General features: G+C 39.1%; 1 protein-coding gene across 3 annotated transcripts in view; it reads right to left on the bottom strand.

The window, feature by feature from the left end:
- Positions 1-24,719, bottom strand: part of col12a1a (collagen, type XII, alpha 1a) — a 95,458-nt gene extending 70,739 nt beyond the window's left edge. For all 3 annotated transcript variants that reach the window (XM_079633364.1, XM_079633363.1, XM_079633365.1), the window contains exons 1-16: positions 24,596-24,719; positions 23,875-23,980; positions 16,992-17,108; positions 16,759-16,899; positions 14,950-15,000; positions 13,897-14,160; positions 12,824-12,988; positions 12,565-12,738; positions 12,178-12,468; positions 11,176-11,778; positions 10,175-10,453; positions 9,806-10,078; positions 9,436-9,705; positions 3,222-3,491; positions 787-1,053; positions 503-695 (exon numbers count right to left, since the gene is read on the bottom strand). In XM_079633364.1, coding sequence (XP_079489490.1) covers positions 503-695; positions 787-1,053; positions 3,222-3,491; positions 9,436-9,705; positions 9,806-10,078; positions 10,175-10,453; positions 11,176-11,778; positions 12,178-12,468; positions 12,565-12,738; positions 12,824-12,988; positions 13,897-14,160; positions 14,950-15,000; positions 16,759-16,899; positions 16,992-17,108; positions 23,875-23,944 — 3,428 coding nt within the window. In that variant the 5' untranslated portion in view covers positions 23,945-23,980; positions 24,596-24,719. The remainder of the gene's footprint in view (positions 1-502; positions 696-786; positions 1,054-3,221; positions 3,492-9,435; positions 9,706-9,805; positions 10,079-10,174; positions 10,454-11,175; positions 11,779-12,177; positions 12,469-12,564; positions 12,739-12,823; positions 12,989-13,896; positions 14,161-14,949; positions 15,001-16,758; positions 16,900-16,991; positions 17,109-23,874; positions 23,981-24,595) is intronic.

Genomic DNA, 24,719 nt, shown 5'->3' with positions numbered 1-24,719 from the left:
TGAAGGATGCATGCACATTTTGGGACTTGAAGGAGGTGGACCCCATAGCTTCACATTATATCCACTGAAAGGTCTAAGACATTTTCTAAAATAACTGAAAATGTGTTCGTCTGAAAAAAGATTGACATATGCATCTCGAACGGCTTGAGGATGAGTAATGCATGGGTTAAATATCCTTTTTGGCCGAACTATCCCTTTAAGCTTAATTAGTCTGACCATCTGGCTTAATTAGTTAGCCAAGGGCTAATCAGTCTTATTTTTCTGACCAATCAAACTTTTTATGTAACCAACTTTGTCTCAGAGAACAGAAAAAAAATAACTAACTCGTAAAACTTTTTTTTTTATGCAATTGGCCCCAGGTCTCCATGCCATTCACATGACTGAAAACTATGAATAAGACCATAATGTACATTTGATTTCACGGTGGCTTTAAAGGCGTTTTATAGGGCATATCTTCAGATGTCTGTTAAGTGTTTTATGTGTCTGCTCTGGCGTCTCATACCGTAGCTCCTCCAGAACCACTGTGTTGTCATAGGGGCCAACAAGCAACTCTCCCAGGTCCACATCCTCCCCAATGGGATGGAAGGTGACCTTGTAGCCCTTCACATCCCCAGGAGCATGATCCCAGGTCACCCTGAAACTGGTTTTAGTGGGCTCTGAAGTTTGCAGGTTTCTGGGAGCTTTATATGGAGACACTACAGAGATAATAAACAGTTAGACAACAACGGTCAAATATCTTTGGACCTTTAACCTAAACAAGTTATCAAATATCTTGTGTTGACTTACATGTGGTTCCTTCTCCTTGTCTTGCTCTTCCATCACCAAACTTGTAGACGGGAACCACAGTGATATCGTATGTGGTCTGGGGTTGCAGGCGCCTCAAGACCAAAGTGTCGGTGCCTCCTGGTGCTTTGGAGGCCAACTGACGTGTATCACCCTGAGGTTTATACGTCACCCTATAATTGACAACATTGCCGGGTGCTGGTTTCCATGTCACCCGCAAGGATCTCTCGGTTTCTTCTGACACCGTAAGAACTCTGGCAGCGGCCGACACTGTTAGGGAGATAAATGAAAGAGAATGTTCATTAAATGTTGGACTGATTCAACTACAATTCCTAGGGGTCAGGAAAACCAAACCATCTGAATAATGAAAGTTTGTCTGCCAAGATCATTTTGATCCAATACAGGCCACGGATCTCCAAACTGTGTGAAACCAGACATGCCGAAATGCTTGGACGTCATGCATAACGCAGACGCTCTAGGACTGTCTGCAATGTTCTCTTTTTATGCCATGACCGGAGTGTTTTTACGCAGGAGGGAAAGGAATGAATTGTCCGCTTTAATCGGCCCATGGAACACTTTCAAATTGGGAGTTTTATGGATGGAAAACAACACTTCCAAGTTTTCAAAGAATCCCAGTTCCAAAAAGACACTGTGTGTTAATGTTGGTCCTGAAGGAGGTAAGGAATAGAGCGATGGCAGAAATGAAATGCAGCAGCCTGAGCCAGAAGACTGTTTTCGGCTTAACTGCTGGACTTTTAAGATGACGGACAATAAACAAACAGCAAGATAATCCAATTACAAATGTACAGCATGCTTAACCAGCTCTAAACTATTGCTCCATTGATTGCCAAGTAAGAATATGCAATAAGTGCTGTAGAGTGTGTTGAAATCCTGCATCCTTTGATAATAGAGAGCATGTGTAAATCATTAAATCTGCCACTACACACACTCCTACACCTCTGTACACTACACCATATGTGCGGAGGTATTTTAGAGGAAACAGTGGCAATGACGCAAACCTATGGCAATGACGCTCTGCCCACGCTTGGCGTTGAGCTTGTGAAAGGAAATTATAGTCACTTTCCCATATCAGAATGAACACAAAGACATTTCTGTATTAGTGTTTTTGCCTCCAGCATACTTAGCAGTTAAACTCGCCTAAACATGAACGATGAGAATAAAACAAACTTTCTAGGGTGTTGAGGATGGGTGCCAGGGTGCTGCTAAGGTGTTCAAGTTGTAAGTTTCTATATGATTGCTTGGGTGTTTCATGTCTGTTGTGCGCTGTCAATAGTCTAGCAAGTCATGAAACAACACTCGCACAGAAGTTACTTTCAAAGCAAGCAGCTTTCTGTTTCTCAGAGCATAGAATTCATGTGACCAACTTGAACACAAGCAAGAGAAAAAAATGTCACCCTCGCGTAAGGATTCCAATTGAAAATGACTGGATTTCGCCAGCAGGATTTTGGCTAACAACAGTAAATGTGGCTTCATTTAAGTGGTTGCTTGGTCATTAATAGGGTGTTCTCAGTTGTATCTAGGTGGTTGTTCATTGGCCCATCCACAAATCTGTATGATATCTCTAGATATGTCTTGGGTGTACGTCTGTGGGTTGCGTTATCCTTTGGGCCAAGTCAAGTCACCTTTATTTGTATAGCGCTATTAACAATACATATTGTTTCAATGCAGCTTTATAGTGATAACAGGAAAATAAAGCAGCAAAAAATAGCGTCATAGTCCAGCTTAAGTAATGGTTAATTTTTGTTGTAAAAAAAAAAGTTCATTTATATAGCCGCTCTGGAGAAAACCCTGTCTAGCTCAGTTCAGTTCTCATATAATGGTGTCAATGCAGGCAGATCAATAATATTGTTGAATATTAAATGTCCCCAACTAAGCAAGCCAAAGACCAAGGCGACAGTGGCAAGGAATCAAAACTCCATCAGGAGACAGAATGGAGAGAAAAAAAACTTAGGAGAAACCAGGCTCAGTTGGGGGCCAGTTCTCCTCTGGCCAACAAACGGACAGTGCATGATTAGGATTCAGGCTGGATTACAGGTCAGAATTCAGATCGGAACAGAACATTGAGTATATATAAGCCTAGTAAGTTTCTGAGGCAAATGACTAAACTCATCTGACTTACGCACATTATCAAGCATCACACATATCTTTTATTTGCTAGTAGCTGAGTTTAATTTTAATCTGTGTGCAGACTGTAGACCCCTTCGTTTACTGCTGGCGTTCCACTTCAAATTGGAACGGCTGATATACTTCATCAAGGTTTATGTGCATGTCAGTGGAATATTCTGACATTATATACAGTATATCAAGTTTTTTCCTCTCTCTGGGGTAGGTTACCTCAGGACGAGAGGCCCACCCCAGACTCACAGAGAGCACCCGGTCATATGCTGAAGTCATTATGCAGGCGGGAATGGACTTACCATCTGTGGTCTCCTCTCCATGAAGTGGCTGCCCCTCCTTACGGCTGTAGGCAGCATAGACAGAAACCTTGTAGCGGGTCTCCGGTGTAAGACCATCCAGAACAGTTGTGATCATGTCCCCGGGGACGGTTTTCTCCCCAGCTTCCTCCGAAAACAGGGATTTCCAGGTGACCCGATAAAGACGGACGTTGCCAGGGGCGGCAGTCCAGGATGCTACAAAACTGCTCTCGGTGACATCTGAAGTAACCAGATTCGAAGGTGAACCAAGTTCTGGATGATTGAGGAAAAAGACAAAAAAGATTTAAAAACGGATCATATTACACACAAAATCTCACAAGGTCTGGTTACAGAGGAGCAGAAATCACTTTCCTGCTAAAAAAGAACCAGGCTACATCGGTTAACTGGTCAACCAGCCGAGCCAAGCTGGTTAGGCAGGGGTGCTTTGATGCTTTTAGAGGGGTTTCTGACACCTAGACCGACTAAGAGAGCAACTTGCCAATCACCTAATCCAGTTAACACCAGTTTGGCCAAGTATAGAGACTAAACAGACCAGCAAAATACTGTCGCCGGGTTTCACCAGCCTACTTTGGTTAACTGGTCGCCCCCAGCCAGGCCAAGCTGTTCAGGCATGTGTGTTTTAATGGTTTTGAAGAGGTTTCTGATACCTAGTCATGAAGGCAAACCTAACATGAATATGTAAACTTATCTCTAAGCCTTAGAGAGTGATTAGACCAAGTAAGACAAGCAAAATTCTGTAGTGTGTTTAAGCTGGGTTTTTTATGCTATAAAACTTGTCAAAATATTAATATGAATTATTTTGGATTACATTTTTTTTGTTGAGGTTGACAGCCCTGATCACTCGCTACTTTCGCTGAGGAAAAACTCCAGCTTGGACATTCTACTAAACTTCTCATTCAGTAATTTGAGTTCAGAAAGTCGTACATTTGAAAAAATAACCGAATTTTTTTATTATTGAGTGCACTATTCCTTTAAATAAGCATTTATCTAATTCTCCACTAGTCTGTCTAAGATGCCGGTAGCTCACAATTGCTTTGATTTGCTCTGTCAGTAATGCATACCATGGAAAACAACTCTGCAAAAATAATCTCTTCCCTGCTGCCACACATCTGTCACCACATCTACTTTCCATTGAACACGAAACCCGATCCATTAAACACAGACTGCTAAAACTGCAGATGTAGCTCTCTTTTTGATCTGCGCCATACCACCTATATCTTCTCACTCTCTCTTCTTCTCGCAGTTGTTTGTTGAGTGGGCCGAAGCAGAAGAGAGGAGAGGGACCAGAAATTATATGGAAATTTGGGAGTACTGACAGGATAGTCAATTAGAATAAACCGCAGTGTGAAACTTCCACAGTAACGCCTCTCCCTCGTCCTCATGTTCTCCAGACCTCAGCATAGTGACCCGTCTCAAACCCGTTGAGCTCTGCTGGTCTAAAACACGCCAAACGGACCATTTGTCAGTCTAAACCAACAGCCCAAGTTAAAGTGCAATTAAGCGCAAGTTCTGCGTCATAGCTCAAACATGGACTAGATATCACATAGGGATTGCAATTGACAGGATAAGTGCTTAGGAAAATGATTGTCCCAATGTCTTTCCGGAGAGTGCTCCAATGTCTAATTCCTCAAAAACATCTGTACAGGGTTTTTTTTATTTTATTTTTTTACTTGGAATGTTTTAGACAGTTGGTGTTTCAAAAAAGGGTAAACATTTTGTTGTCAATACGAAAATAAGCTACATTTTACATTACATTTTCCAATCAATATGTGAGTGGTGGGTTGGAGTGGTACTTGTGTGTGCAAGAGTTGACAAGAGACACATTGCCAAGGTGTAGAGTGGCTCAGTTCTTACCCACCAGGTGAAAAAGTAGTAAAGTAGCTGCACACCTCTCCCCAACAAGCCTCACATTATAAGCCATTCATGGCTCGTAGCACAAACTCTAAAGTTAAAGTTAAAGACTAAAGTTTAATAGTCAGGGTTAAGGGTTTGTTCAAATCACTAAGCCAACAGTGATGCGTGCCCCAATAATGAATTCAAGCTGAAAACAGACAGAGAAGTCAGGACTGCATGCCAGGTTGCCTGGATCTAACGTTGTTCTACGGCCAGCATAGAGGTCTGATTTTACTGACAGAGCGCAGAGGAGAGCAGATCATATGTTAATGTTTTCTGCAGGCTGCTTTTGATAATTAAAATGCAGACGAACGGCCGAATCCAGGCACGGCAGTGCATGTCTACTCTTAAAAACGCATGAATATTCATTTGTTTTTGCATCTAGAGAAAATGCAGTCACTTAACAGAGACGCAACAACGCAACACTGTGCATGAGTTTATTAATGATGTCCTGAAATTGTTATGTGTTGAGGCCAGATTAAAACCAGACTACTTTTGGACCTCCCCATATGCTATTTTTTCCATCTTTGATCCTTGTTTTAGTGCTCCATCCAAGCAAAATGTTGATGTTAACTGGGAACAGGAGTTCTAGCACTAATGTGACTGTCATCCTAAATTATTTCTCTTTGGAAAAGTTTGGAGTACCTGGAAGCAAGACAAATTCTCTACTGCTATGTCCTTCAGCCCAACACATTGTCTTGACAATAGGTCTGACCGCCTTATGCATATTAAGTAATTTTTTGGCCTTTTGCCTTCATTTCGTTAGGAAAGGGCAAGGGTAGACAGGCATTGGGAAACAAGGTCAGGAAAGGACCTCAAGCCGTGACTAGAACTTTCCTCCTTGACTTTGACAGACCACCTTATGCATATTAAAGACATGTTCATTCAAAATCTTCATTCAAACCATATAGACAGTCATTTATATATATATATTTTAAGTACAAATACGTTCCTTATGTAAGAGTTTAGCCTGTTGATTTTTCTTCATGGTATTCAGCAACAATGAAATGTTTTGCAATAAGACTTAAGGACCATTCACATGATTGAAATGAAGAACGATAACTGTAAAGATAACTATAACGATAAATATATTTGCGTCCGTCCACACCAACGAACAATAACGATCTGTTTATTCTAAGCTCGCGCGCTGCGGTTTCAAAGTGTGTACAACGTCATTGAACATGTTTTTGCTGTTCTTGTTGGATTTACACAGCTTTAACCCGCTGATTTCCTCAGCATGCAATGTTTTCAGTGAAGCTAGTGTAATGATCTAATAATCTAACAGTGAATTTAGCAGACGTAGTCAATAAAGTGGAATAAAAACAACAACTAGTCTTTTTCACCGCAACTTCAAAAGAAGCAAGACAATGTTGTTGAAACGAGGTAATATTTCTCACCGTTTATTCAGTGGGTATGAACGATTGTTTTCCATATCCATTTTCTTGACTTGTAAAACAGTGGCGATTAACTTCTCCACTATGTTGTCTGCCATTTTAAATGTGTGAGCCCTTAAATTAGAATGGATTCTGATTGGTTGTCAGTGTTTTATCAGTCGGGGGAAAAAAAATACTTTCCGAAAGTGATACCAACGATATAATTTCTCGATATCTATGTTAACTCTGCTATTCTTTAATATTTAATTGTTAATATTTAATAAAAAATATATTTGAACCTTATTGGAATCAAAATTAGGAATCGATAAGAATCAGAATTGTTCAAATTCAAACGATAGTCAACCGTAGTATCAAGTCCATAATATCTAGTCTGCCAAGACCAAGTACATTAACATTGTCAAATCCGTTAACATGCTACAACTATTCCGAGTCTATTTATCATTAATGAAATGTTGCTTACATGGCTACATTTGAACTTCAGAAACATGTTTTTTGCCCCCAGAATGTAGTTGCAAGTATCAACCAGTCAAAATCCAACCAGTCAAACCTTGAACCCCTGGTCATGGTTGCCAACTTTAACTAAACAGACTATTAACTAAATCATGAACAATTTAGCCCCAGGATCTAATTTCTGGATCTTCTCACCCGTGTCAACATTCAGAAAAAGCTTACTCTCCCATTGACTGAGTGGAATAAAGTATGACACATCTGAGAAATCAATCTTTAAAAGGTAATGAAAAGATGGGGTGGTCACAAGCTGAGAACACATTGGTATCGAACATCTTGAACGTGCTTTTGAACAACTGCCATACAAAGCTGACAAAAACAATCTAGCATGACTTACACTTGGACATTACAGAAGTTAATTTCCAATAGCATACTGATTAAGCTTTGCAGAATTTCCTTGGGATCCATTAGGACACAGTGCTTGATGAGTAAATGAGGTCTGTCCTCTCTATTCTCGCAGAATTCATCTCATTTTCAGTAAAACAGGGCAAGCGCTCTTGGCTCAGAGACATAATCTGGCGCTGGCAAAGATCTCACAGCCCAAGCCCAGTTTCCACAAAAACTATCATGAGACAAAACTCATGCTGACTGCAACCACATTCACCAGATGTTAAAACACATCGACGCTCTAAGACCCCTGAAGCAAACTGGCTGATTTAGAAAAACAAGTTTACATTTTTTTGCATTCGGATGATATGCAATTCAGCAATTCTAATGACATTTTTAACAGTTCAGTTCAGTTGGCTGAATATGAGATGCAATGTGATTCTCACACCCTCAGAATGAACTGATCGGTCACTAAAGCCCTTTTTTAAGGTCACTTCCTAATTGCCCTGACTGGGCTAGGTCATTTTCTGGAGGCTGAGGGCAACTAAAACAAAGAAAGCTGTGTTATCCTCCAGGATATGGAGTATAACGAAGCTCAGTTTGGAAACGCCTTGTCATCGGCCAGAAATTAGTCACATGTTTCCTTCGCCTCTGTGTTGAAAGGCAGCTTGAGTCAGCATACATAATGACAAGCCTCCGAAGTTTGTGTTTTTGTATAATGTTCAATGGACAGTCATTAGCCGTTCCAGTTAGATGTTTATAGTCAGCATTTTTTAATACGACACTGCTTGTAATCCATCGAAAAATGACGTGCAGCAAGTACTGGACAGATACGTTTAGGTTAAAAACTTTGGATGACATAGTTTGACTCAGTGACTCAAATCAAAGCCAACAAGTTAATAGTACAGTAACTCTGACATGCTTTTTATCAAGGGAATATTGAGAGAGACGTGGACTTTACTTTTTGCGAAGACAAAAAAAAAAAAAAAGCGCTTTTATGTGGAAGCAATTGGCTCTTAGTGGTTTGAGACCACTAATGTAAGCCGGACCGTAACAGAACACAGTCGTTCATTAAGAAATAACTAGCAATCACTAAAAATCCTTCTGGCTGCACAACATCAAAATAGTATGTAATATATATATTGACATGATGTGGTTTTTAAATTAGTAACTTTGGAAAAGTAGGATGCAACAATACACTGTGATTTAAGTTTAAAACCCCAAATTCTGATTGCTAGACCAGGGTTAGGCACTAGCGAAGATTTCTCCAAACTAATATCTCTTGAGGTTTTGTTTCCATTCGCTATTCATGCAATGCCAAGCATGAGTGAGGACATTTTTACAAGCTCAGCTAATTCATCTGCTGCCCACACACCAAATGTATAAAGCCACAGCGTGGGGGAATCCACACAGTGAGATCTGTCATTAGATGACACAATCTAAAAGGTCACCCAGTTGGTTCCCAAAATTACGAAGTGCACTTCAAACTGACAGACAACACTGAAAGTCTTTTAAGTACATCTGGCCTCATTTAAGAGTGTGATATAGAAGCATGCAAAGAAGCGATTAGGGCACCAGAAATCACTGTCTAAAGCAAACTATCAAAATGTACAGCTTTAACACTTTGCTATAAAGTTCTATATCTGCCGATATTTGGTAATTATCATATCTTGAGATTGTCAGCATTTGACAAAATCTTCTGACAGCATTTGTCAATTGATAATGCAAAATTTCAGTTTTCAAAAAAATGTTGATTAAATGTTGTGTCATTATTTATTTGATTTCAGCTCTTTCATTTCTTCATTTTCAATTTCAATTTCTCATTTGATATCACTACACTGTATTTGCATCATATAATAGATTGGCATTCTCATAGTAGCCAAGCCAACCTGCCTTCAAGGAGTCTGCATGTGTTATTGAAAAAGCAATGTTGGTCAACCATTGGTGCAGACCGCCATCTGTCTTCAACCACCCATAACCCATTCGTTTTTAGTTTTGTATCATACAGTGTACAGCAGACAAATAATTGCAATGTAGAAAGCACAAGCTTCATTCATAATACTGAAGTCTCTTACCTTCCAGGGTGGTGCCAGTTCCCATTAGTGGAGCTCCGAGGCCAGAGGTATAGCGGGCACTAACAAACAGCTCATACTCGGTGTCTGGGAGAAGATTCTTCAGCAAAGCAGTTGTTGTGTCTCCTTTAACAGATATTTCTTTCCTTTCCCCACCATCAGGTTTGTAGGCCACTTGATATTGAAGCACATTGCCTGGAGCAGCCCGCCATGAAACCTTCATGCTAGAGACAGTCTCGTTGAAGACCCTCAAGTCACGTGGAGAGCCCCGAACTGAGAAAGAATAATTAATATAAGATTAAATTACTTCTTTTGGAAATTTCAAGAGAAAAGAATCAGGAGTGAATGCAACAAATCCTCCACCAGTGCTGACCTTCTTTGGTGGTGCCCTCAGTGTCCAGTGAGGGACCCATTCCACTTGCATACTCAGGATACACTGTTACACGGTAGGTGGTGACGGGGAGCAGTTTTTGCAGAACCATGGTGACCTGACTACCATCTGTTTCTGCTTCCAGTTTATCTCCTCCACTCACAGGCTCATAGGACAGTCTGTACCTCAGCACTGATCCTGGAGCAGCTTTCCACGACACTCTGAAGCTTTCCACAGCCTCCTCGCTCACCATGAGGTTACGGACAGGGCCAATCTCTGAATTTAGGAAAGCATTGCGTGTTATCAGTCAAATGCAAAAAAAAAAAAAAGTGTTTATGTCTGAGATAAAAAGCTTTGACTATGAGCAAATACCTTCTAAAGTCGTCTCCTCGCCTGTCAAAGGAAAGCTGTCTCCTTTATCATACTGGGCAATGACATTAACCTCATAGGTGGTCAAGGGCGTGAGATTGGGCAGAACTGTAGTGGCGGTGTCATGAGGAACCACCAAAGAGATGTAGTCTCCAGTTATGTCAGCCGCTGGCCTGAATCGCACCATAAAAGACAGGACATCCTCTCCATCAGAAATCCATGAGGTCCTGAAGCTCCTTGAGGTCACCTCAGAGAAGCTTAGTGACTTTGGTGGAAGCAAACCTGTGTGATGAAACACATCACTATGTGTTAAATACAATGGTTTTTTACAATGTATATTATCTTGAAAGTTTATTCTCTCACTTTCAAAGCTTTGAGTTTGGTCTTGATTGCTGCTTTGCTCTGGGAGGACTTTTAAATGCATTGCGGTTATAAATTCTAAATATACATGAAATAACTAATAATAAAACTGAAAAAAGTGTGGTGTATGACAACAATTTTGTATTATTTTAATGATGATGTTGATTATTTATTGCTCATCATGTTTATTATGTCTAAGCAGCCCTGAACAGATGTTTCCAGAGTTTAGTATTTCCATAACTATTCGTGTGTTATGAAACAATATTGATAACTGTGATTTTGCCAAGTAGGGTGTGTTCCTAGATCCCCATCTTTTGTTGGTCCTTGAACAACATTCCCATCCAACAAACACAGTCTGAACCCTATCCTAAACTAACCATAAAACTACTTAGAGTAAACTGCCTATCAGAGGGATTAGATTAGGCTGACAAGAATGTTGTCTTGCCCCTAACCCTAGCCCTAACCTTAACACTTTCCTCATTCCTAAAATGTTATTGGATGATAATAATGTTGTTCCAGGACCATCAAGGCTTGTCTTACTTGGAGAAATCATGGTAATCCATCCATCTAGCTCACACACATAAATATGAACAGAAATATCAGAATGAAAACAATAAATAGCTTAACCAAAAGTTGCCACATACTTCTTTTCTTGATGTTGTGGAGCTCCTGCTCAATTCTTAGGCAGATGGAAGTGGTCAGTTCCTTGGAGATCCGCTCAAAAGCATCAAAGTCTTCCACCTCAAACACATGGTTATCAGCAGGAGCATTGGCAATCGCCTCCAGCTCGGAGCGCACGGCGTCCTTGACTCCCACTGCAAAAATCTCAACGTCTGTATCCCTTAGTTTGTAGGCAGGGTCTTTGAAAGAATCCGAGGACTTGCCGTCTGTGATGAGCACCATGACTCGCGGCACGTTATCACGAGCGCCACGGGCTGAAATGAAGATCTTTTCCCTCACGTAGGTCATGGCCTTGCCAGTGTTGGTGGAGCCTCCACGATAGGGGAAGGTGCGGACCGCCTTGACCACAGCTGCAATGTCATGGTGTTTGTTCAAGGCAAACTCAGTGTGAGGATCCCTGCTGTACTGAACCAAGCTGATTTGCACTTTGTTGGGTCCGATGTCAAACGAATTGACGAGCACTTCGAGGAAGGCTCTGACTTTAGCAAAGTTAGCCAGTCCTATACTGTACGATCCATCCACCAGGAGGACAATGTCAGCTTGGACATCAACCTCTAGGGAGCACTCTGTAGGGCACAAAACACAAAATTTTGTCTGATGGACATTTTTATTTGGAAGGTAAACAGATATCAGCAAGGACCAGTATACAGATAAGGGTGAATCCGTGAGATTTAAGACTGGAATTCTCTATTCAACTTTTGCCCAGATTTTTTCCCCAATCTACAGTCTGGAGGAGTCACATTTACTACTTTTTTATTGTGCTTCCTAGTCATTTTTAGAGCCGCTGGTAATTTTGTCACAAAATAAATAGTAAATGATGACATTTTTATTCTGGCAAGAACTATTCTTTTAAACTCAGAATGGATACCAAGCCCCCCTTGGTATCCATTCTGAGTTTGGTATTCAAGTCTGACACTTTTGATAAAAGCATCTAATAGATGATAAATTAGTAGTTAGCATCTTACCTGTAGACACTTTCACAGGCTGAGTTTTCTCTGTGACAACTTGTGGCTTACTAGGGGTCAGACCTTTGAGGGCAAACAGACTGATCTCATACTCTGTCTCAGGGGACAGGTCTCTGACATTGGCCAAGGTGAATGTGGGCCCTGTGTAGAGCTCCTGCTTCTTGGCGCCAACAATTACAGGGAAGACCTGCAGTTTATAGCCTGTGATGACACCAGGAGATGAATCCCACGTAATTCTCATGGATTTAGAGGAGACATCAGTTACTCTGAGGTTCGAAGCTGGTTCAACAACTGCAAAAACATGGGGAGATGATTTATAGATCTTCCATTAACTGGTCAATTCTCAATGAGTTTAGCTGGAGCATGAATGCATGTGTTGGGCTGTACCTTCCTCTCCGCTAACAAGGGAATTTAGCTGCTCCTCCACACCAGAACAGACCTCGGTGATGAGCTCCTTCTCCACTTGACTGATCATGTCGAAGTTTGGAACATTATAGACATGCTTGCTGTGGGGAGTGGAAGCCATCTCCTTCAACTCATCCTCATCTGCCCCTTTGATACCTAAAGACATGAATTATGGCTTGAAAGAGAGTTCCATATTACAGATACATACTCAACAGATGCAGACACATCTGTAGACACATACCCAGGACAAAGATCTCCACTCCAATGTTCCTCAGCCGTTCGGCATACTCCCCAACTGGGTCTTGCGACTTTCCATCCGTGATGATCATGGCCACTTTTGGGAAGCCTTTCCTGGCTCCAGCCACTTCAGTAAAAGTGTTTTTCTCCAGATAGTCCATAGCATCACCTGGTTGAGCGTATAAGACACCAAGATACAAATTCATACATGTTGGATGATGACTACAAACAGCTAGTGCTGCAAGACTTCTAATCGGGTTGGTAAAAAAATTATAATTTGAAATTCAGACAATAAATTACATTGTAAGCAAAATGTTGCCAAGTAGGACCTAGGACGTGTTCCTACATTACCTATGTGTTATCGAAAATACTGTACATAGACCTAAATTGTTTGTTTCATGATGTTGGTAATCAGGGCTTGGCATTAACCTTTTTGCTCATCAGCCACTGTGGCTAGTGGTTTATAGTGCCATACAGATATTTTTAATATTATCTCATAATTTGTCAGGTATATTAGGCAGGTATATTAGGCTGCTGTCACTTTAAGACCTGATGCACGGATCCATTACACTGTTACACATGTTTTCTTTCTCAACTGTTTACATTTACTTAAAACATAACTGACTGTGACATTAATTTACATTATTTTGTGTGTATTTGACTGTTTAAGCGCAATAAAAACTCAATGTAGCACTGAGAGGCGGCTTTATGTGCTTGTACTTTGGGTGTGAGCACAAAATCTGCGGACATTAGTAAAATTATGCACAATTCACACAATCCCATGCCGAAATTCAAGTTACAAGCCACAGCAGAAATCCACCTGCATTTGACGTGTCGGCAGGTGTTGATGTCAAGCCCTGTTGGTAATCTATACTGTGAGCACTTTGGTCAACTTTCATTTTAAATGTGCTATAAAAGTAAAGTTAAAGTTGATGAGAATGTTATTCACACTCTAAACATACCCCAAATCTGATTAGTTGATTAACGTTGACTGTGTTTGTTCCATGACCAACAAGAATGTTCATCCCAAAACAAGTCCTAATCGCAAAATAATGGTACGGTAAATCTTTTACACACCTGTCATGGTATTACCACCCTTGTAGGGCAGATTTTTAATGGCTCGTAGGACATCAGGCCGTCTGTAATGGGTGTTCATGTCGAACTCTGTCCTGGTATCTGAGCTGTACTGTACCACAGCCACTCTGGTCTTATCCTCTGCAATGTCGAAGGCTCCCGCCATGGCCCCGATGAAACTCCGGATAAATTGAAAGTTTTCTCTTCCCACACTCCAAGAGCCATCCACCAGGAAAACCAGATCTGTGATAGCACTTACTGAACACTCTGCATGACGAGGGAACGAAGGGAAAGCCATGAGAGAAAGCCAAATAATAATATGAGAACAAACTATCAGCAACAATCTTCATCATTTCGATTATTGGTTTTGGCACATTAATTAGCAATAAATGTTGTTGTTGTTGTTTAAAAAAGCTGTCTGTTTTACGCATGTTTATTTTGCAGCTACACTTACTCAATTATTAATGACTCTGGCAGTGACCTCCAGCATTTCCACACCAAAAAAAAAAAGCTTTGCTTTTGCAATGCAATGGATACTTTCAATAAACTTATTTCTGTTTCTTTAGACATGACTAACTTTAATGTGAAATGTACATCCTGAGAACTGGTTCTCTGGAATTCCAGTGGGATTTCTTTGGCTCCTGTACTCATGATTTGGACTCACAAGAAGAGGAGTGGAATTGGGTCAGGGCCGTAATCCTTTCCCCTAGTTTAAAACATGATGTCTGAGTGTGTGAGAGTAAATGAATGAGGCTAGAAGGAACCTCAGCCCTCCTCTGTGTTATAACAGCCACTTCTAACAGCACAAAGCTAAAAGTTTCATAAGCTCTGATTCTATTTTAATGCTTTTAATTAAAGGCAATTTTTACATTGCCAACCACAGCCTTGAGCAATCTTTCTTTGCGAGCTGTAACAAGTTCACAAAGCCTACAGTGGTCAGAAGAAAAAAGTCTAAAGAAAAAAAGTGATCTAATACATTACATATAGAGTTCCATTTCATACGTGACAAGAAACAAAACTATTTGAAATAATGAAGACATGTTTGAATATACTCACTGACAGGCTCTGGCCCTTTATCCTTTGTTCCACTTGTGTTGCTGGATTGAACTGTAATAGGAGAAGAAGTTAGGTCTGTGTCTTGAAAGCTTGTGATTCATTTTGGCAAATGGATTTATCACAACTAATTATCAACAATACTTTGTTTTGTAAATTTGCTCAGTAGATCTCAAGATCTCTTTCTTTCTAAAGAAAATGAAAGGTTCTTGTCATGCAAATCGTCAAAACCATCACATAGCTAGTGTTTTGTAGGTAGTTGAATGGGTATTCCTATGCATTTACTAAAGTATTCTGAATGTCTTATGTGTATTGCTCTGCGATTCCTAGAGTATTGCAGGTTATTGCATTATGGCTTATGTCAAAAGAATTCCAATCCTAAATCTATATTATATTTTGGTCTCTTGAAATTTTTCAGGTCTCTCCTTCAATTATAGTTTATGAGATGTTCTTCACCTGTAGCAATATCAAAACTCTCCTCAACAAGGGTCAATGACTTGATGCTCATTTGTTGTCTGGGTCTTCAATAATACATTTAATTCCAAATACATTAAAAATGTACAGAGCCCACACATGACATGCAAGAAAAAAATATGTATATCGTGGCCGTGAATTCACTATTTGTTCCCACGACTTGTAACCCACTAATACGTCCACACGTTTTAATAATTCGTTCCGTAGTTTTAAGTAAATCATGCAACGGATTTAATAATTTGTTCCCTCATTTTACTAAATCATGCACACTTTCAATGAGGGAATTCATTCCCTAATTTAAAGTAAATTGTGTAAAACTATATAATAAAGTAAAACTATATCATATTTTGCTAAATCGTGTCCACGATAGACTATAATAATTTGTTTCCTCGTTTTAAGCAATCTTGCACACAATATAATAAATAATTACTTAATTTTACTAAATTGTGCACATGATATATTAAATCATTCCCTCATTTTGTGGCCATGATATATAGATGACATTTTGTTCATTTTTTTATGTCATGTGCAGGGCTCTATAGAAGCTTGTCTCCACCACTGAATGAAACGTAAAAAAGGTAATTGCAACATTTTATCTCACGTTTATCTCAGAATTGCGTGATATAAGTCACAGTTTTACGGTGGATTAATTACGAAATTAATCCACAACACAACGAAATTAATCCACAACACAACGGAAATTAGTTATGTTGTAGATTTTCCGTTGTGTTGTGGCTTAATTCCGTTGTGTTGTGAATTTATGTTTGCTTTTAAATTCCGTTGTGTTGTGCACTACTGGGCAACCGTACAATTTGGAGTCAATTGCAAGTTTACTGTATCTCAAAATGCTGAAAAAAAAGAAGTTAAAATTGCGAGATATAAACTTTTTTGAATTATGAGAAAAAAGTCTGAATTGTGAGACAAAAAGTCGCAATTATCTTTTAAATTGCTTTATTCCGTGGCAGAAACAAACTTCCAAAGGGCTCCGTACTTAATTGATTATACTTGAAAAATATGAATAATACATTTAAATAGTTGTGTACTCTCACATGTATTCAAGATGTAAGGAAAACGTGTATTTAATTTTTACTTGGATGGAAACACACCACGGCCTTTCTGAAGTCATTCAATTTAAAAGTGCTTAATCGTAGACACTATGTTATTGACCCACAAGCCGCATGATTAGAAATATAATTCCCGTCCGTATAGGTGAGGGTTACGAGTTACATGCCAAACTTCAATACATGAACGAATCTCTTACTGTGAATATGTGAAATATTAGTTGCTTAGCTTAACAAACGAAACTTATAAGAGAAAGGGCGCTGGGTGTGCACTTACTTGTTAATTGTCCAAGAATAGGGATGCTTTCTTCCGCACCATCAAATGAATTGATTGACACCGAATAGTCTACATCTGGAGTTAGATCCGTGATTGATGTGTTTGTGGCCGAGGCGGGAAGAGTGAAATCTTTAGAATCGTCTGGAACAGATAATGAGATATCAAGTCAGAAGATAAGTCAGTCAAAGCTGATCAAAAGACATGAAGATGCTGTAGCATGCGACCTCACGCACCTGTATCTGACATTACTTGTATTCTGTAGCCCCGTATCCGGGTCGCAGGCCTCCTCCATGACATTTGCACTGTGTTTTCATTTAGGATTTTAAATTTCAAGTCTGAAGGAGGCTCCACTGCAAACAAGAGGATAAAAGAGTCAAGATCACGAGAGAAAACGGCGATATCTGAATTTTGAAGATGATTTTTTTGAACAACCCCAACGACAAACACTTCAGGACTGAAGTTGACTTGTTTATTGTTGGGCAAGACAAACACAACCAAGAGTAAAGATGACAAAACACAACATAAGAGGGTGACGGAAGCCATTTCGGATCAAATGGCCTTTTCTTGAGTTGCATAACCTGGAATCTCATGGTCTGCAGCTCAAGCAGAGAAGAACTAAACACATTTCAAGACCTATTACAAAACAAAACATCATCCACACCAATCCATGTGCAGACAACCATCCAATACATGCTGAATGCAGTCAATACAAGGCATGCCCGTTCAACAGAACTCTGGTGACAACAATCAATCATATCCATTCCCAAGATATTGATTATACAATGGAATCGAGTTTTCAAGATGTCAAAGAAGTCCAGATGGCTCTGTCAAAAGTAAGACACAAAAATATACATATATGTTATATATACACTTTGTATATATACATATATTCCAACGAGGCTAACGAGTTTTACCAAAGCCACACATCCATTGCAAATCTCATAAAAAGAATACACAACTTGTCGTGACAGACTTTTGTGTAGTTCCTTTTCATACAGAAGGTGTACGTGACAAGACAACACTCCTAAATGAGAGGTTTGAAGGAAAACGTACAATCACGCAAATATGAGGAGGAAATATGTCCACATTCGTCTGATTGTCGAAGTGTCATGCACGTGTACATGAGAAAGTTGCTTATTACACTGTTTCCATGTACACAAAGGACAACACATAGAGAGGCTACAAATGTAGGCTATTTTAAAATGATATTCTGTCATTGACATGCGATCTACATCAAAGCGTGGAGGATCTCATCTCTGCAGGCGGCGATCTGCGATGATGAGATGTCCACTTACAGTACTCAACATCCATGTTACATCCGCATGCATGAATGCTGACGATTGATGTAAATCTCTGCTGTCAGGATAATGCAAAGAATGCAGAGGAAAAACAGCTGATCTCATCCCAAATGCAGCCAATAGAGGATATTAAACATGCTACATTTCACAGAAAGGAATTAGTATATTTTACCGGCAGAGTGCAATATTACAATAGTGTTCAGCACACTTCAAAATAAAGGTTGATTGAAACTTTTTCGGGAGAAAGTTCTTATTGGTTATTTTCTTCAGATCAATGTTTTGTTTTTAGAGCACCAGAACATGCTTTTTTAAGACTGTAAAAAAAAGTCTTGTTTTCCTGTACAAATATCTAAACATTCTTAAATCAACATACATTTTCTTGAGAAGCTAAATATATTATGTTTTGTTTTCTGATTTTTTTTATCAAAGTTTAGGGAGTTTATGCTTAAAACAAGAAAACATTTTCTGGAAAACATGATTATTTTTCTCACACCATTGGCATTTTTTCTTGTTTTAAGCATAAGAAAGAAATAATTGACAACGCCGTTGAATTATTAGAAAAATAATGGGTGCCGGGAGTCAATTATTCCACTTAAACTACGGTTCCCACACCTCAAAACATTGTTCGGATGATGTATTTCAAGACGTTTGTCAGGTTTTTATCCTTAAAACACTCTTGTGTGTAGGGCTAATTACTTACGCATCTCATCCCACGCCTCCAATGCTAATTCCAGAACTTAATTTTAGAGCTTCTGATGGAGACTTCAGCCACTGATAGCAGAATAATGCAGTTATTAATGCAGTTATTGAGTTACAGAGAGCGTGTGTGTGAATTACCTGAGTCTGTGCGTTTCTCAAGAGTGTTCGCCAGCAGCGGCTCTACTACGGTAATAGCGAAACTGTAAGGTGATCTGCTCCAAGAACAGCGCCGTTATTACCCCGCTAATGAGAAGCTCATGTAGCTTTTGAGTTGTTAAACTATTTTACTGACACTTTTCTGTGCGAGTGTGTGTCCGTACTGTGTGTGTGTGTGTGTGTTTGCGTGCGTGTGTGTGTGTTTGAATGGGGGAGAGAGCGGGTGAAGGAGAGTATGAGGTTTCTGTACATAATAAAACATAATTTTGTGGGAAAAAAACATAATTTGTTGTTTTTATTCTATTGTTTACTATATTTATTTGCTTGGTCAGTGTCGTTGTGGGTATTGGTTCTCTTTTGCTGTTGTAGTCTGGAATAACTGAAATCATTTGGCGAAGTGATGTGGAACTGTAATGCGGTCAAGACCTGCTGGAACTACTTTAGCCGTGCGTTTTCTTAATACACTTTACAACGTTCGTAAACCAATCAGATTCAAGCATTCAACAGTCTAGTATAGAGAGCCTGAGTCCCTCCCCTTCCGGTGGAACACAATGGGACCTTATTTCGGAAAAATATTGTATGGTAGTCAATGGCGAGAGACAACAAATATTTTGATCTCGTTTGAATTGTGCCCTGAATTACACATATGATGTTTGTCAATTTAAAAGATACATTTTAAAGTCAAGAAAGTCTCAGTTTGATGTAAAACTGTTGAGGTGTAAGACTGTGAAAATACATAATTACAAAGACTACAAACCCAAAAGGCGCACATGTGACGTCATACCTTTTCACTCAATGAATGAAGCTAACTTTACTGAAGCTGACTTTACTGAAGCTAACTTTACTGAAGCTAACTTTACTGAAGCTAACTTTACTAAAGCTAACTTTACTCAAGCTAACTTTACTCAAGCTGACTTTACTGAAGCTAACTTTACTGAAGCTATCTTTACTGAAGCTAACTTTACTGAAGCTAACTTTACTGAAGCTAACTTTACTGAAGCTAACTTTACTGAAGCTAACTTTACTGAAGCTGACTTTACTGAAGCTAACTTTACTGAAGCTAACTTTACTGAAGCTGACTTTACTGAAGCTAACTTTACTGAAGCTGACTTTACTGAAGCTGACTTTACTGAAGCTAACTTTACTGAAGGTAACTTTACTGAAGCTAACTTTACTGAAGCTGACTTTACTGAAGCTGACTTTACTGAAGCTAACTTTACTGAAGCTGACTTTACTGAAGCTAACTTTACTGAAGCTAACTTTACTGAAGCTATCTTTACTGAAGCTAACTTTACTGAAGCTAACTTTACTGAAGCTAACTTTACTGAAGCTATCTTTACTGAAGCTAACTTTACTGAAGCTAACTTTACTGAAGCTAACTTTACTGAAGCTATCTTTACTGAAGCTATCTTTACTGAAGCTAACTTTACTGAAGCTAACTTTACTGAAGCTATCTTTACTGAAGCGAACTTTACTGAAGCTAACTTTACTGAAGCTAACTTTACTGAAGCTAACTTTACTGAAGCTAACTTTACTGAAGCTATCTTTACTGAAGCGAACTTTACTGAATCTAACTTTACTGAAGATAACTTTACTGAAGCTGACTTTACTGAAGCTAACTTTACTGAAGCTAACTTTACTGAAGCTAACTTTACTGAAGCTAACTTTACTGAAGCTGACTTTACTGAAGCTAACTTTACTGAAGCTAACTTTACTGAAGCTAACTTTACTGGAGCTAACTTTACTGTAGCTAACTTTACTGAAGCTAACTTTACTGAAGCTAACTTTACTGAAGCTAACTTTACTGAAGCCAACTTTACTGAAGCTAACTTTACTGAAGCTAACTTTACTGAAGTTAACTTTACTGAAGCTATCTTTACTGAAGCTAACTTTACTAAAGCCAACTTTACTGAAGCTAACTTTACTGAAGCTAACTTTACTGAAGCTAACTTTACTGAAGCTAACTTTACTGAAGCTAACGTCTGTCATTTTCTCTATAGTCTTGCGTTATAATCGTAACGTTTACGAGCAACGGTGACGTATAGTGCGAGACGAGAGATGTAGTTCATTGAGCGATTTTCACATAAAACGAAATGTTACTCTTCTGGTTTATGACAAACTGCGACTTTCTTGACTTTCATAATTATCTTTTTAATTGACAAACATCATATGTGTAATTCAGGGCACAGTTCGGACGGAATTAAAAGATAAGTTGTCTCTCGCCATTGACTACCATACATATTTTTTTTCCGAAATAAGGTCCCATGAGCCGGAAGCGGAGGGAAGGGACTTAGGCTCTCTATAAACTCACTTAATTGTAATACATTTTTCAGAAAGCTAGACTTAATATATTTAGTAATTTTGCTTCTCACGTAAATTTGAATCTTGATTTAAGAATGTTTAGATATTTGTAGTGAAAAAAAAACAAGACAAAATCTAAGTAAGATAAAAAAAAATGTCCCGTGTAAAGAATTACATTTGTTTCAAATCGGAACCTTTATTTTTAAGATGATCGAACTAGTGGATTTATTACCACTCTTCATCAACAAGGTGATGAAGATCCACAGAGTCTGCTATAGATTTATTATCATCTATACAAGCAGATCGTACCTGTAGAAACCTTGATCATCTTCTTTCCATGCACTACTGTTCTTAATTCTACCGAACGGCCAGCTGGATAATGATGAGGACGTGGCAAAATGTCCCATGCACAGAGAAAAAGAAGGGTGGAAAGACACGTGTGTGTGTGTGGATGGAGGCCAGAGCAAGCAGAATATCATTTTAAAATAAACGATGGAGGAAACACACCAGGAAAACGACAAAGAACACGACCTGCTGGAGAAAGAAGGCTCACCAACCTGCCGCATCAAACTCAAGCGGTCTGTGCCCTTCTCCGAACCCACGAGTCTTCACTGATTGGTCAAGCCGAGGCATCTTACGGGACGTGTCGCGCAAACCGTGCATCAAACACCACCTACCATGTGCTTCAGACGCCAGCTTAAACACCAGCTCAGTGCACTGTGAATAATGCAATCGGACAGCTTTGTTGACTCTGTTGACAGCTTAATAACGAAGGGGACACGTAATAACGTCTGCTCGTGTTGAGTTTGGGGAAACTTCGGGATGAGGAGGAGAGAAAGTCTGCCCCGCGTCAGTAACCTCCGGCCGGTCAGGCATTTCTTTCGGGCTTGTGCCGTTGCCAGGTTGGAGTCTCCCGGAGAAGCCGAACAGATGCCAAAGTAATTCCGCAACATGTGCTGACATTAAACATTACTGCATATTAACTTTCCGTATGGATTGCAACTCAGCGTTTTGGTGAGCGGCTGCAGGAAACCTAAAAAAGGCTCTTTGTCTTCGAGCTGTCTGAGGACTAGTTCAGCCCTCTCGTCTTACATCTTTCCATTCTGTTACAGCAACAAAACAAAAAAAGGAAGTTTCCATTTGATTTTCCAGCTGAATCAGACTCCATCCTCACGTTCTCCCGAGACAGCCGTCACCGAGCCGATGCTGTGTGGCGACTTTAATTACATATCACTCTTACACTGAGACAACTTCAAATCATGTGGGAGAAAACACTTATCCGTTTTACTACTGTAGCTGATTTAGTCAAGCATAACTAAAGTAGCCCTATGTATTTTTATATTTTAAGCACATTGTACATGTATTTCCAGCTCAGTCCGGCACAATTGGGCTGTTTTGAAAATGCCAACTCAGAAAATATCAGATGGGGTTTTATTTAATGTAAGAGGAATCGTGTAAAGAACTGGGCGAGTGAAAGGACAATATTTTTTCAGTTTTACGGCAAAAACTTAGCTTATAGACAGAATTTTATGGAAAGCTATGTCAGAGTAACACATGTTGTGACACTGTTATTCAGAATATCTTAAATAATGTATCATGCAAAGCACTTAAAAATGATAAAGTAAAATGTAATATATATAGGTATAAAATACAGGTTAAATAATTAAACATGCAAATATATAAACTAGTCAAGCTATATATTTTAAAAGAAATTAAAGCATAAAATAAATTATTTTAAGCCCCTTTATGGGAATCCCGCCGCTGTCAACTGTGATTGGACGCTGGAGGGAAAAAAAGGGCTAGTTTTCATTCCCTCTGAGTCGCTTTTCTGGCTGGATTTTTCCCTGGATCTGGCAACCCTGATCCTGCTACACAGTGCAGTGAAAAAGTTCAAAACTAAGATGTTTTTTTGCCATATCTTTTAACTATTGATTACTGCACATTTGAGTTTGACTTAAGAGAATGAAGTCCATGCAAGAAAAGAAAAGCGGTCGTCTGTTTTCTGAATGACCGAATTCTGCCGTAAGAACACTTATGAGCTTTTAAAAATAGCCTATACTATAACTTATACTGCAAAAATCAATAAAATGTCTGTAGTTTAACCTTTTTCTGCTGTTTCATAATCCTTTTGTAGTAATGTTTTCATTGCAGTGCTTCATGTATGCTAATTATTGTGATAATTCATTGGACAATAACTGACTCATAGAGGAGGTGAAGACCAGACTGCTTTGTGAACGCCGCAGAGGAACAGATTACAGGACTATTTTTCATGCTAAACGTGTGTGTGTGTGTGTGTGTGTGTGTGTGTGTGTGTGTGTGTGTGTGTGTGTGTGTGTGTGTGTGTGTGTGTGTGTGTGTGTCTTTAGGAGCACTGAAATCACACTGAACGTGAAGTATAACATTTTTAAACAAATTTAGCTCATACAATACTTTGTTGGTAAGTCTTAATAGCTTTTAAACTATATCTATCTTTCTATAAATCTATGACTATAGCCTATACTAATGTACATAACTATGTAGAAGTCAACTATATAACTTAAGTATGGTCTAAGTATTAAATACAGCTTAATATAAGATATTCAAAAAGTAAAAGTTGTGTATACTTGGTGTCCACAAACATATTTCACTGTATGTAGAGAGAGGTCGAGCGCGTGGACTATACCTTGAGCCTCTACTGAGTTCAGTAATAGAGTAAAGAGAGCAGCAGCGGCCAGAGACAGCCAGATCTTCATGTTTATACAGACACCGTCAGCAGCTCATTCATTAATCTACAAAGAGAAGAAGAAGAAATAAATCATCCTTATTTCTGTATTCATTGCATTAAATCATAGCATCATCATCCCAAAACATTCTTAGTGTGCTTGGTATTTTTTATTCTGCACTAAACACTCATTTAAACAATGAACATGTAAATGACAATTAGACAGAATTACAGTGCAGAATTACTTCTCAATGAGACTGAGATTTGCAGTGCGGATCATGAGCGCCACCACGTGGAGATATACACAAGTGCAGTGAATGTGCAAAACCATTCATGTGATTAACAGGCGATAGATGGGACCAACATAAATTAATAATCACCTCAGTATGATTTCTGGTAAACATTTTAAAATTTTAAAAAAAAAACTGTTTTCCTCTAATAGCATATTTGCTCAAATGTCATAAGTGCTAAAGAAACATGCAATACTTTTATGAATTGTGATTAAATCCACTAAACGTGCCACATTCAAACAAATCACAACTCACTGGATATTTTCAGACATTAAATATTTGAATATTTGCATTAAATACGAGTAATATTTTTAAAATAACGTGTATTTCATTCACTGAAGACGTAAATGATCCCACGCGAATCGCCTGGATGAAGGAGGCTGAGGAAATACCTGATAACGACCCGCTGAAGTCCGTCAGTGCCACAGAAGGAAAGTGAAGTCCAGAATGAGATCCTCTCCTCTCGCTCCTCCAGCTCTGAGGGAAACCTCTGTGAGAATGGGAGGTGTCTCAGCA

The sequence above is a fragment of the Phoxinus phoxinus genome (genome assembly GCF_949152265.1).
Source record: "Phoxinus phoxinus genome assembly, chromosome: 13".
In the NCBI taxonomy this organism is placed as follows: Eukaryota; Metazoa; Chordata; class Actinopteri; order Cypriniformes; family Leuciscidae; genus Phoxinus; species Phoxinus phoxinus.
Note: the sequence above shows the minus strand (reverse complement) of the source record. Positions and strands in the feature narration are given on the sequence as shown.